This window comes from Schistocerca nitens, chromosome 2, assembly GCF_023898315.1.
Source record: "Schistocerca nitens isolate TAMUIC-IGC-003100 chromosome 2, iqSchNite1.1, whole genome shotgun sequence".
Taxonomy (NCBI): domain Eukaryota; kingdom Metazoa; phylum Arthropoda; class Insecta; order Orthoptera; family Acrididae; genus Schistocerca; species Schistocerca nitens.
In genome coordinates, this window is record NC_064615.1 from 824,063,090 (window position 1) to 824,077,265 (window position 14,176).

Sequence of the window (14,176 nt, forward strand, 5' to 3'; positions counted from 1 at the left end):
AACATCGGGGAGAGGCTACAACCCTGTCTCTCTCCCTTCCCAACCACTGCTTCCCTTTCATGTCCCTCGACTCTTATAACTGCCATTTTTTTTCAGTTATGGAACTAAATAAGAATGATAATGTGGCACGTAAAGAGATGAAGATGTGTGAAACTGTTTGCATCTGTCCATGTGTCGACAGTTTGTGTTGGATGTAAATTTTATTTTGCCTTAAGCAAAACAAAAATAATTACACAAAAGTGAAAATTTGCTTTGTTTGTGATCCATGTTGTTGGGAAATGTAGCCATTGCAATGTTGCTGGAATGGTTCTAGATAACAAAATTTGATTCTAACTACATATGAAAGAAATATTTATTCCACCTCTAATGTCATGCCATAGAGACCACTTGTTTTTGCCTCTCTTTCTGTATCCAAGCTTAAAAGTTGTAAGAATGTAACAAGGAATGATGTGAAACACAATATTTCTGGTTCAGTTGCAAACCTAACTTTATTGTTGTTTAGGTGTATTATTTTGTACCTAGATGTATTATTTTGTACCATCAGCCAGTAACAGTATAATATTGTCCCTCATGTTTCTGAATTTCCTGATATAGTATAATTTGAAACCAAAGCCCATCCAGATTGCATTGCCATCTAATGCGTCGTGTTCTTAGTTTCCCTATCTTATGGCGCAGACAGCATGCTATGGTGGTTGGGGTAGTGTGTGTGCATTCAGATGAGAGACGTCTGCACGTGTGCGTGAGATCTGCACATGTGCACAGTTCTCAGCCACACTGTCTCTAAGCTTCAGTTACTTGTTTTATTGATAATGAAGTATCACAAATAAATATTCAGCCAAAAATTGATTAAAACTGTTAACCCACAATGTTGTATGAAACACATCATGTCTCTTCTATAATTGTTCTGCTTGAAAACTGTAGTAAGGAAAATACCACTCAGAAAATTGTAAAATATACGAACAGATGGGCTGGCAGTACTTTGCTTCAGTAAGCATCAAGTAATTACCCTGATATGGTTTTGAGGTCCTTATGTTAGACCGTGATATCTTCTCTACATCAACCAGCTTTGTCTTCCTTGCCCTCCTAAAGTTGGTAATATGCCTATTGAACCCTGTGACATTCTCAGAACACAATCCTTGTCCTAAGGTTTTTACCTGTGCAACCATTTTCACTGTGTAATCTACTTTGTGCATCTACCCACTACCATTTAGTCTCCAGCCCCAACACTAGCACTACTTTTTTTTTTTTCATATCAATTGTGCTTCTCCCGCCACCCCTCCATTTTATCATCACTGAAATGAGATTGACATAGTGTACTGTCTTTGAACTCCCCATCTTACTGACATCTTTCTTTCCTCCTCGCTTCTGTTCCTGCTCGTAAAAGGCAGGTTTCTCTTAGCAAGCGTTTTCAACGACCAGTTTCCCCATACCCCACTAAGAGTGCTGGTATCTGTTTTTGTTTGTTTTGATCAGCTTTATTGGGAATTCCTGAAGGCAAGTAATGGCCAACCCATTCTTCTCTTTGTAAATCTGTTATTCTTCTGTTAACTTATTTAAGACTGTATTTAAATTTTTAGCCATGGCTGGGTTGATTGCTGGTCAGTGCCCATAGTAGCTCTTTGCATAAACTACACTTATCATCCAGTACCACCTCTTGGGCCTCCTCCACAGGCAGACATAACCACTCCAGAAAAGGAGGAGATACTGCTCTCTCCAATGAGAATTCCACGCTGCAGGAAATCACCTGGTCTTCATTGGTCACAGGTAAAATGCTTTTTCTTTATTAGTTGTACAGTTCATGTTCACAAATAATCTTTTGTTTGTCTTATAACCAAAACCTTGACTAAAAGCAATGACTCTGTTAGATGCAAGAAAACATTCTTTTTGCCTATGATTTAATATTAGAAAGTCTGTTTCACTTTTAATTGTGTGTTATTTTCCACAAGTGTTCTTTATACAGTGTCCCAATTAATCATATTGACAGTTTTCAGTATTATAGGAATTTGTTAATTCTGTTTTCATCTGTTACTTCATGAACGGTCTAACATTTCTTGATTGTGTATCAGAAAATCACTATACGAATTACAAAGGGATATTGTATGAGCAATCTTTTCCAATACTTTTAATACCATATTATCGGGGGAACAAGGTGGTTGCCGTGCAATATGGTTAGCTGTTTAAAGAGTTACAAAAAATATAGCCGTGCACCATTACATTTCTCATGAAGGCAGATAGTTAAAAACCACTTGTGTGCACAAAGAGGACGTGTAGTGTTGTTGCTAGAGTAACTCATTTTTCACTCACTTGCTTTTCACGTTATGAAGTTTTCCTGCCATTTCAAAACTATTTGCCGGAGCAGGAACTGGATCTGGACATTTATTTCCGTTTTTTACTTAACTGTAAATATGAATCCACACTCAAATTTTCAATCTGTTAGTTTCATAATACAATTCACTTCCTTGCAGAGCTAAAGATTCTTCTCTGAAGCAGCCAATAAGCCTTGATAAAACTGTGTTCCTCCATTTACTTTCTCCCAGGGATTCTCTTCCAGCAAGTCAAGGTGGTTCGATGAACCCTCTGCCAGGCACTTGAATGTGACTTGCAGAGTATCGATGTAGATGTAAAAGTCATACAGGAGATCTCCTACAGATTGGGAGGGAGGAGGGGGGGGGGGAGGGGGTTGCTTGGTAGCTTAGTTGGTAAGATAAATGCCCTCAGAAGGTTTTGGTCTGGCTTTGAGATCTGGTAAGAGGCACAGTTTTAATCAGCCAGGAAGTTTCTTTGCTGTTGTCACTCTGGTGCAGAGCAAAGATTCATTCAGATGTTGCAATTGCTGTTGACACCACTGCACTTCCATGACTTTAAAGTCTCTCTAATGTTTGCCATTCTCAAATAACTTTGGGTTCATTTGCAGGTACAGGTGTGAAAAGTGGTACAATAGAAGTAGCATGGATTGCTCTTATGGCACTACTGTTAATTTTTGCTACAGTAATAACTATAGAAATTTAATTTACCATTGTAATGATAATGTGCACTGTTACAATATGATGCAATAACTTTTAACTGACTTTGTTTAATGTTTAAACTCCTATTTTTATTTGTTTCAGGATGGAAAGAAATTTGACCCAACTACATTGCCACCTGATAAAGTAACTGTAGAGCTGGAAATAGGATCTTCTGTGCTGTTCCTTTATGGATCATGGCTTAGGAATTTCATACATCTGAAGGTAAATACTACAAAAATGTATTTGATATTGTAGGTGCAAGAAAGGGAGAGAGAGAAGCCTGTTAAATTTGAGAAACTAACAATTATACCTCTTGTGATCACTTGATCAGACCAAAGCATATGACCCAGCTGACAAAAGTTTTTAAAATATTGCACTCATTAGGGAGGACAAGTGTTTATAAATCTATGTTCAGTCACTTGGATTTACATTTTCCATGATTAACCTTAATCCCTGATTCAGTTTTTTTCTGTGTAATTGCTTAAGAGGAATGCTGGGATGATTTAATTTGCAAGGGACCAGATATTTTTCAGTTTTAGCAAGTCATTCTGATTTTTTTCTTCTCACTATCCTAGCTTTTTTCCTTCCCCATCATTAACTTGTTACGCGCAAAAATTGAAGACACCTGAGGGGACCCAAAACAGTTTTTTTATGTAAGTACTGTAAATAACAACACAATTTGATGACATATTATGACAAGTGGTAGTTTTGCCAAGACTAGGTAATGAAATAATTAATGTATAGTACTACTACTACTACTACTACTACTACTACTAATAATAATAATAATAATAATATGAGTCCAGTGAATACTACAGAAATTTTGATATGGTAAACCAAGGATACAAATCTCCTCCCTTTGCTTTCAAAGAATTCCCCAGAATTGTGATGAGATCAAACACAATGTTCAGAGACTGAAAAAAATGAGGCCGCTGCTCAGTATTACATGAATACTGAGAGGAAGACAATTGGTATCTACCTTTGGAGATTGAAACAATATTATGAAAAGGATAGTTGCTACTCGCCATGTAGCAGAGATGCTGAGTTGCAGGTAGGCACAACAAAAAGACTGTCACAATATGAGCTTTCGACCAACAAGGCCTTTGCCAAAAAAAGACACAAGTGTTGTGTGTGTGTGTGTTTTGTTGTTGTTGTTTTATGACAAAAGCGTTGCTAGCCGAAAGCTCATTTTGTGACAGTCTTATTGTTGTGCCTATCTGCAACTCAGCATCTCTGCTATATGGTGAGTACCAACTATCCTTTTCATAATATTGTTAAACTCCATCCTGGATTTTCCATTGTTTGTAGATTTAAAAAGACGTATGATGCCATTAACCACGACACTGCGATAATATACTGGCAGGAATGGGAGTTGATGAGAAACTGCTAGGGTTTATAAGAGCAGCTCTAACTGTTAAAGTCCAAAACAAAATTTTAAGGATGTTTCTCTGAAATATTTGAAATCACAACTGGATTTCCACAAATATATTGGTTCCCACATTATAATTCAATTGTGTAAATTAAGTTTCTTGTATATTTCATATTCAGAATGTTATAACATCTTAGTCCCCCCACCAACCAGTGTGTGCTATTTATTTTACTGTTGTAGTGCAAGATTGTTTTTCAATACTTTGCAGGAAAATATTTTTGGAGAAGACCAAGCATTTACAGATATGCACCAGAGTCATTTGTCATCTGTTGTTCCTGAAGCAGCATCTGCTCCTGGTGGAAGTGTTTCTGACCCTGCAGCAGGCGACAGTGATTCCATAAAGCAGAGAGAATTTGATCCAAGGCAATACAGACCTCTTGAGGTTTCTGTTTCTGTCACAATGCATGATATCCAGGCTCATCTGGTCAAGGTAATTATTACACACTGTGTGTGTATGTGTTTCAAAATAGGAAATAGGCTTTTATCTGACTGTTGTTAGTGATTGAACCAATTTTTTATCGAATGGACATAAAAGGGGACCACTAAGTGTAGTGAATAGCTTCACACCTCTTTTATTTGCTGACTAGCTGGTTATCTGGTGATAAAGCGCTGTTACATATGTATCCCAGTTATTAGGTAGGTAATGCAATTTCTGTTTTAACTTACCGGTATAATATTCTGGTGTGGTTTCTGTCTCAAAGCCATGTTTAAAATTGTCTGTGTTTATTGTAAAAAACAAACTTTTGGTTACCTCCTCTACCCACCCCACAGTCCTGATGGTGTTAGAGGTGCCCGAGTTCCACAGTACTTTTCCTAGATTTTACGTCACATGCATACCAAGTTCAGTTGAAATTGCACGAAGGATTCTATATGTAATCACTAAGAATTAAATGCCATCAGGATTACCACCAGTCTGCTTAGAAACCCAAAAATTTGGATTTGAATCTAATATAGTTAAGTTTCAATAACTTTTACTTGTCACTCCCTTCACACCCCATCCCATTTTAAGGACACTTGAGATGTGTTAGCCCCAGCATTATATTTTTTGAGACCGTGGGTCATATATAGGCATGTTCAAAGTATGGTGAAATGGTTCCAAGTGTTCCAGAGTTATGCTCATCCATCACCAATTCTACAGTCCCAATCTCACAAAAAGGGATGCCAGGTATTTCTTATCCCCATGGAACTTGTCTCCTAATGCTAAGTTGTATATGTACCACATTGAATTGAAATTACTCAAGGTACTCCAGAGATGTGTTGAAAAATACTGGATTCATAAATAAGAAGTGTGGGATTCAAATTCTTATCTGGCTCATAGTTCACTTTCACTATGGTTTATGTATGTAACTTCAGACAATTATGGGATGGATCCTTCAATAAAGCGGTAGCTGATCTTTTTCTCCATGCTTACCCAGCTGAGTTAGTAGTTCTCCATCTTTATTTACTTAAGTTACAACCTGCTGTTAAAACCCGAAAAAAAAAAAAACAGATTTTTAACGAACATGTACAACAGCCTTTGAGCTATTGATGACTCTAGTGTGTGTATAATTATGTGGAGCAGAAATATACATTCAAGTTGATCTCAGCACTAAGAAGTCCAATAATTTAAACTTAAGTTCAGTTGAGGTGTTTACAACTGATATAAACCTTCTAACTGTTAGAGAGGACATTACTTAATTGGGCTCTATGAAACATGAAAAAATTCCTTTCCCAGTCATTGTTTGACAAGAGGAGAATCCCTCTCGTTCTGGGGTCTGAGTCAGCTTCCCTTCCTTCATAACCTTCCTGAACCTATCCCTCTTTCATCCTGAAGTAAGGAATTAATAGCTTCAGATGTTATACTCTACTTTCATTTATTTTTATTTACACTCTATAAATTGTTAATATGTAATACTCAGGCTTATTGTACAATGCCATCAATAATTTTTTATACAAAGTAATCCAAACAAGTTGCTCAGTGGTATGTAAAATGAAACATTTTGTAAACAAAGTGGCTTGTAAGTATTTGAAAACTTAAAGTTCTAAGAGTTTTTAACTTAGTCAGTTCAGGAAAACTGGTTTTAATGAAAAGGGGAAAAAAGTAACAAGATTATATACAAAGTTGTTACTGAATGTAATCTTTATTCTTTTATAAACATTGAATAAAAACCAGTGGTTCAATTTGCAAAAATACTTGGCCCTCTCTGTATCACCAGAAGACATTGCAAATGTCATGAAGTAGCTACATTTGGTGCCTCCAGAGTAGCAACACAGCTACACAAAGAGCCAGCATATGTTTACTGGGGCAGATGGAAAAATTACCATCCACTTGTAGGGTCACTGTGTACTTTGTTTTATATTGTACCATGGTTGTGTAAAAAAGAAAAAATAAACTAGTCCCTATTTGAGAATATTTTATTTATTTATTAATAACATAATGGCTCCTATGTAAATGTTGTAGAATTGCAGTGAAGGAGATCCTCCATGTCCCATTATACTACTGGAAAGATTTGGGTTTGAAATGAAGAAAAGTTACAAGGAAACACAACTACAGCTGCTGCTTTCCCCTTCAAGTTTGCTTGCTTTGGACACTGTTAGCCGATCACCAAAGGAGACTCATATTGCTCAAGGGCATCTTATGCTCTCAAGTTTACAGGTAAACATTAACATGGAAGCAATTTAGGTAAAAAGTTGTGGCATAATGCTTAGAAAAGGCTGTTAAATGCTAAGTTTTGATCATTCTTTATAAATTTTATAAGTACATTCTGGCTGTTGCTTCTGTGTATGAATGTGTTACTCAGCTAAAAGATATGGACTGCATTATTATAATTTGTTAGGAACTGCTTCTATAGAGCTTCTTGACCTTCATTTTAATAAAAATTGTCTTGTAAGTACACCATTGTGTCATTGTTTTGCTTTCTTTCCCAAATTGCTTCTGTCTGGAGACTTGTACGAGAATATGCCAAAAAGTAATACCTCAGAATTTTTTTATTCTGTTCTCCATGTTGATTGAGATATTACATGTCCTGCATAATACTCGGTGCACTATCCCACTTCGCAGACACGAGTTGCAACACTCTGCCGCTAGAGGACTCCGAATTGTAGTATGTAACAAAGTGGTATGTAATATAACTATGTCAGTATGTGAGAAACAGCTTATTGTAGTCAAGTTTCTAATTCAAAGAGTTTATCCACACATGGAGCATCCGCTCCTTCAGTGTGACAATGCCAGACCACACACGAGTGCTGCGACATCTGTGAAAATCAGATGCCTTGAATTCGTTGATAATTCTCCATATAATCCCGACTTGGTCCCATCTGCTTTTCATCCATTTCTGAAAATTAAAGAACACCTTGGAGGATTTCACTTTGATAGTAATGAAGCAGTGCAAGCAGAGGTGAGGTTGTGGCTCCGTCAGCAACATCTAACATTTGACTGTGATGGTATCAACAAACTTGCCTCTCGTTGGGAGAAATGTGTTCATCACCAGGATGACTATGTTGAGAAGTAGATACAATATTAGAAAAAGGATACATTGCTACTCAGCATAAGGCAGAGATGTTGAGTCTTAGACAGGTAAAAAAGAGAGAGAGAGAGAGAGAGAGAGAGAGAGAGAGAGAGAGAGAGAGAAACAAGTAAGCTTTTAACCTGAAAGATGTTTATCCAAATTGGATAAAACACACACACACACACACACGTACGTGCAAACGCAAACGCTACTTGCGCACAACAGATGACCACAGTCTCTGGCAGCTGAGACCAGACTTTGGTCTGTGTGTGAGTTGCATTTGTGTGTGTGTGTGTGTGTGTGTGTGTTGTGTTTAATCCAAATGAGGATCTTTTTGCCCAAAAGCTTACTTGTTTGACAGTCTTTTCATTGTGCCTACATGCGACTCAACATTTCAGTATAAAGGTGAGTAGCAGTCCATCCTTTTCATAATATTGTCGTTATTCCATCCAGTACTTCCCGTTGTTTAATTTTGAGAAATAAGTATGTAGACACGAGGAATAAAGATGTAGAATGTTAATAGTTAGTTTTATTTAATAATCCTTAGAGTTTCCCAATAAAAACTTTGGAGGCATTACTTTTCAGCATGCCCTCACAATTTAGTATGTCTTGGATTTAAGATAATTTTAATGGAGTTAAACAAGTCTTGTTACTGTATCTTAGATTTTGAATCACTAAATGGAATCCACCAAAGAAGAAAGAATTTATTTACAATTCTAGGTTCGTGGTCATGCAATGTTCAGTGATGAAGGACGCTCCCTCGATGATGAAACCTTGGAATACGCATGGATGTTGGAAATTCAGTTGGGAAAGCTTAGTGGAAAGCTGTCTTCACCACAGGTAAGCTGAAACTCACAAAACCAGATAAAGTTGTAAACATAATAGGTCTATGATTAGGAACATTGCTTGATGTATTTCTGTTGCTGCATTATAGTAGAGTTTAAATTAAAAAAGAAACATAGTACTTCGTACTATGAAAACTGAATGCTTACCCATGTAATAGATTTCTGTTGTGGAGATACATCTTGTTGTGACTTTTTTGTCTTTTCACAGGCACCTGTTTTAATGTTGTTTACTCACATACTTCTAATTGTGATATTACAGTTATACCACCTTGTTACTAGTCTTGAGACATTTGCGCTGATGGTGAAGGATGCAGAGAATCACTTGAGACCTTCCCGCTCACCACCTCATATGTGCCATCATGGTGTTCCACCTCTACAGTGCCCAGAGACAGATGTGGAGAATCGATATCTGTGTCCGTCAGGAGACCAGATTAAATACCGAATGATCAGACTGGCTGTGGATGCTCTGGACATTTACCTTCTTGAGAGTGGCACTGCAATAAATCTATGGGTATGATTTTAACACAGAGTGCTTACATATGATGGCTTCCCTTTCTTGCTTATGCCATGTTGATTACATCACTCAATTTATGTTTCTGTGAAAAGGATTCCCTTTCTTGCTTATGCCATGTTGATTACACCAATTCGTTTATCTGTCTATGAAAAGAATTTTCTTTTGCTATTTGTATGTTTGCATTTTAAACTAAATTAAAACAAACTAACTGCTGTTTAGCACTCAATTATTTGTATTTATACTAACAAGTGTTTCTTTTTAGTCATAACAAAACCCATCCTACATGTAAAGGCTAGTGTATCTTGTGTCTTTAATCTTTCCTGTATTTATTTTCTTTCTTGATGGACATTCTTGAAACCCTCACTGGGAAAATAGCTGTAACTTTTTCGCACCACTGTTGTTATTGGGCCGTGCGGTTCTAGGCGCTACAGTCTGGAGCCGAGCGACCGCTACGGTCGCAGGTTCGAATCCTGCCTCGGGCATGGATGTGTGTGATGTCCTTAGGTTAGTTAGGTTTAATTAGTTCTAAGCTCTAGGCGACTGATGACCTCAGAAGTTAAGTCGCATAGTGCTCAGAGCCATTTGAACCATTTTTTTGTTGTTATTGTGTATAAACTAATCTGAATAAGCTGTCACATAACATAAGTATTTAAAAAACAATTAGTATTTGGTTATTTCAGATAATATTGGTATTTTGATAGTGATGTACAGTTTAATGCCACAACAATAATGAAGTGCTTATCAGAGCAGCCATCATTGTATTTGCTTGCAGAAATAATCCTCTTTCTTGATGCTGCAAGTTTTATAGTCAAGTTCATTAGAGAGATGCCAATAAAAGGAATTCTAAATGAAACATTTTCTAATTTATTGAATTGTTTTCTGCATATAGGCAATGAGGTAATGTACAGGAAAATACTAAATACAATTTTAATAAATAGAAATGAAGAAAGACAACCACTCACCTGTAGATAAAAGAGGCATGCACATGGAAATATGTATAAATTCAGAAATATTACTAGCTATTGAGTTACTGATGTTTTTGAAGTGTAAGTACACACACACATACATCCAAATGTACACTCCTGTCACCATGGAGATGTTTGAGTGGGTACATGGGAGATAACGGGAGGCATGATAAGTATGGTGACAAATGGATGTCAGTAGAAGTCCCACTGAAATGGACAAATATAAAAACAAACAAACAAACACACACACACACACACACACACACACACACACACACACAGAGTCAGCATGTTCAAAGATTGGCTGTAGGAAGAGTGGTATGGCAAGTGACAGGAGAGGAAATTGAGGATTAGGATTATGGAGTGGGAAGCTCGCATGCAGGGCTTTACACCTGAGGGAACTATGTGAACATAAGACATGCAGGTGTGATTAGCATAAGCCGCAGCTTTGTCAGTCATAGGAAACAGATGGTAATCAAAGTAGAACATTGAACATGATTATATGTTAAGAACTTTATTCAGAAACAACACTAGTTACCTGCTCCGCTTTGACATAGTTAGCACCAAGTATCTATGGCTGGGTGACTTGTCTGGTGTAGTAATAATAAATTATGTGGATTATTTGAGAAGTAAGGTCAGAATTGCCTTAGCTAATTGAATGTCATGCGAACATTGAAACGCGCATGGGCACCAACTTCCAGCACGCCTTGCTCGTCAGATGATACTATTTGCTGCTTCCAGTGTTAGTTCAAAATGTTTAAAACTTGATCATTCCACCGACTGTGAAATATGGTCAGTGGTTTGGGTTTTGACAGCAAGGTGACACCTAATGGTAAGCACACTCCCTATCCCCTGTTGTAGTTGTGTGATTCCATTCCATTGACTGACATTTATACTGTGGGGTCATGTGAGAGGTCCATGTCTTGCCCTGTTGGACAGTGTTCTCTAAAAACTGATCACCTTTTTTATGATACAGTTCAAAAACTCAAGAACACAAGCCATTCTTTTCACTTTGTGTTTCTCAGTAAGCAGCCTGGGAATCCAATGTGTGCACAATTTGTGAAATTGTGTAGAGAATTTTGTGCAAAGTTGTTCTACCCACAATTCCTGTTGAACTTGTGAATTGCCATTCTTCATGAATCTTTTCATCTATGGTTTTCTATAAAATCAGCAACAGTAAATTAAATAACAAGTTTAATAAGGTACATTTATTTTCTTTTCAAGCCACAATGCCTGATACTCTCAAGGACTGCCAGGAAAATGTCCATGATGAACTACAATCAGGTCGACCATCAGTGATGTCAGAAGATTTGTTCAAAGCTATGGATAGTTATATCAACACTTTTCAGTAATAATATTTTGGCAAATGGCAAAACAAATTGATCACTTTTGTAATCTCATATTTAAAAATAAGGAATGAAGCACTTTAATCATTCTTGCTTGAGGAGAATCTCATTAGTTAAAACTCAGTGTTACCTTTTTGTGGAGATATTCATCACAACACTGATTATAACTTTATATTGTTGTCTTTTAATCAACATTGACTCCCTTTGAGCACTGCGTGTTGTAGAAGTTTAAGATTTTCAACTAGTAAGTTAGCACAAAACTGAGTCAATGCTGGAAAGTCTTGTCAGGTTAAAGTTGAATTGATTTAGAAGTAGAAAATTGTTTTTCGACACAAGTCACATTTAATGACCAAGATGTTGAGAGATACCATTAATAGATGTTACTATAGCTTGTATAAGCCCCACAGTGTTGTGTGTACAAACTTCGTATTTGAAGCACTATATAAAGAACAAACTTGCTGAACAGGGAACAGAGGTATTAAAACTACATGTGGTTCTATTATAGTGGCCCACATAGATCACTCAGTATCCTCATACTCAGCATGACTTGCAGTGATGATTTGACTTTGACAACATGTTGATACTTTCATTGAGTATTATGGGCTTGTATTTCAAGTGCACCCATCTTTCACTTGAGCCAATACTGTACTAAGACATTCACAGTCAAACCTTAAAGCTCCCACATTTGTTCTGCTTGACACTGCACATGCTTATAACTTTGTTCAACATTTTCATCCTTTTATACCATTAATGTCAGATCATACTTGGATTATGCCCATCCTTCAGGCAATTCATAAATGCAGCTTCTTTCACAGTCCAAAAACCAAGAGCTCTTTTCTTCTACTCTTTGTGCAATGTGTTCATTACCATTACAGTTGTATCTATGGTAAAATGGTAATCAAGGGAAATATCTCGTACAAAATTATAAAAGTTTGATGCCAGATCCTAACACAGTATCTCTAAAATTATTGCAATTGCTTTTTTAAATTTATAAATGCATGCAAAACAAATCTTACGGAAATAAAAATATAATGAAAGTTACTACTCTACTTACAAGCAGATGGTGGGGAAATACTTGAAATAACCAAGTTGCTCCAGCCACTAACAGATGGTGTGAAAATGCACTTTCTAACACTTTTTGATTCAGATAGTTATAACATTAAAAAAATTACAATAAAAAGAAATTATAGGCACTTTTGGGGCAGCATTGCTGTGTGTGTGTGTGTGTTGGTATGTAGTTTCATTAATTAATACATGTGTTTAAATTTGTAATTATAGATACATGCTGTTCATGTAATGTTCACACATGCTTAGATCAAAAAGTACCATATTTTCCTGAGTATAAGATAAGGGAGTATATGACCAGGGACAACCAGGAAATCTGGGATAACCCTGGGAATTTTTTCATGTGAGAGAAAATCAGGAAAAACCCAAATATTTTTTGGAATTCCAGGAATTTCTCATTGCTTTAGTTTTCAGTTAAATTTTTGTAGTTTTGACTGTTAAGAACTGGTACTCTTTTTTACTTTCTTTTTTTATTTTTCCCCACTACTGCAGTACAATACTGCAGCAATAAAACATGAACGAGAGGAAAAAACCAAAACAAAATTTAAGTTGCAAAGGAAGTGTGCCATTTACAACAGTAAAACACAGTGCACACACAAGCATCTGCTAACAACAAAATGTGTCAAAGGCTTTAGGACGAAGACTATGCAGTGCTTCATAACAACAAACTGCTTCCAATGAATGTGACATCACAATGGTTTACATTAGGTTCTTTGAGAAGTTGCCACTGGGCTTATGCGCATGTGCAGTTGAGTTGTACATGAGCAGTACCTTCTCCCTCTTCTGGCTGCTTCAGATGTGGCTGTTAGCTGTATCAGCAGTAGAAACAAGCAGCCAGATGCTACCAGGAAAATTTTTTCTGACTTGCCCAAGCTGCCAGATTCGTGCATTCGCAGAGCAGTCTGAGTGGGGAGGGGTGTAGTCACCATGTGACCCATGTTTACCTTCAGGGTTTTTGCTTTTTCCCTTCATTTACAGCTCTCACATCAAATGAAAAAAAAATGGATTTCTGTGGCTGAGAGCTATCAAGTGATTAAAATACATCCACATAATAATGGAAGGCTAAAATATGTTATTAGTTTCAGTTTTAGGATTTTATTTTATTTCCAGGTTTTCAGCAGTCAGGCATTGCAGGACAATGAAGTTCTTTTTGTCTATTTGTTAAAGAAATTTGGCTTTTATTAATATTTTCCACAGAGTCACTCAATTTATTTGAAACACTGGTGGCTATTGTCTACTGTTTGCTGAATTTTAAGTGCTCATTTCTAACTTCTGGCACTTATGTCACAATAAAGACCCAAACATGAGAAAACACAGTACTGATACCCCAAGAGAATTTGCATCCCGAGAACCACACTGAAAAGCTTAATATCAAGTTGGGCCCTATTTCTTTGTGAATCTGGACATAAGAATGTGCACTTCAAGCTGAATTATGAATTTTAGTATGATTTATGAAATTTTGATGCTCTTGGAGTATCCTCTGATGTCCTGTTTCATTTATGACTTAATGAAAGATCTC

General features: G+C 36.7%; 1 protein-coding gene across 1 annotated transcript in view; it reads left to right on the forward strand.

Annotated features, from left to right (window-relative positions):
* LOC126237082 (transmembrane protein KIAA1109 homolog) overlaps window positions 1–14,176 on the forward strand; it is a 567,281-nt gene that overhangs the window by 113,582 nt on the left and 439,523 nt on the right. Inside the window, exons 16-21 of the mRNA XM_049946881.1 lie at window positions 1,578–1,764; window positions 3,108–3,227; window positions 4,643–4,864; window positions 6,875–7,069; window positions 8,643–8,762; window positions 9,027–9,278. Coding sequence (XP_049802838.1) covers window positions 1,578–1,764; window positions 3,108–3,227; window positions 4,643–4,864; window positions 6,875–7,069; window positions 8,643–8,762; window positions 9,027–9,278 — 1,096 coding nt within the window. The remainder of the gene's footprint in view (window positions 1–1,577; window positions 1,765–3,107; window positions 3,228–4,642; window positions 4,865–6,874; window positions 7,070–8,642; window positions 8,763–9,026; window positions 9,279–14,176) is intronic.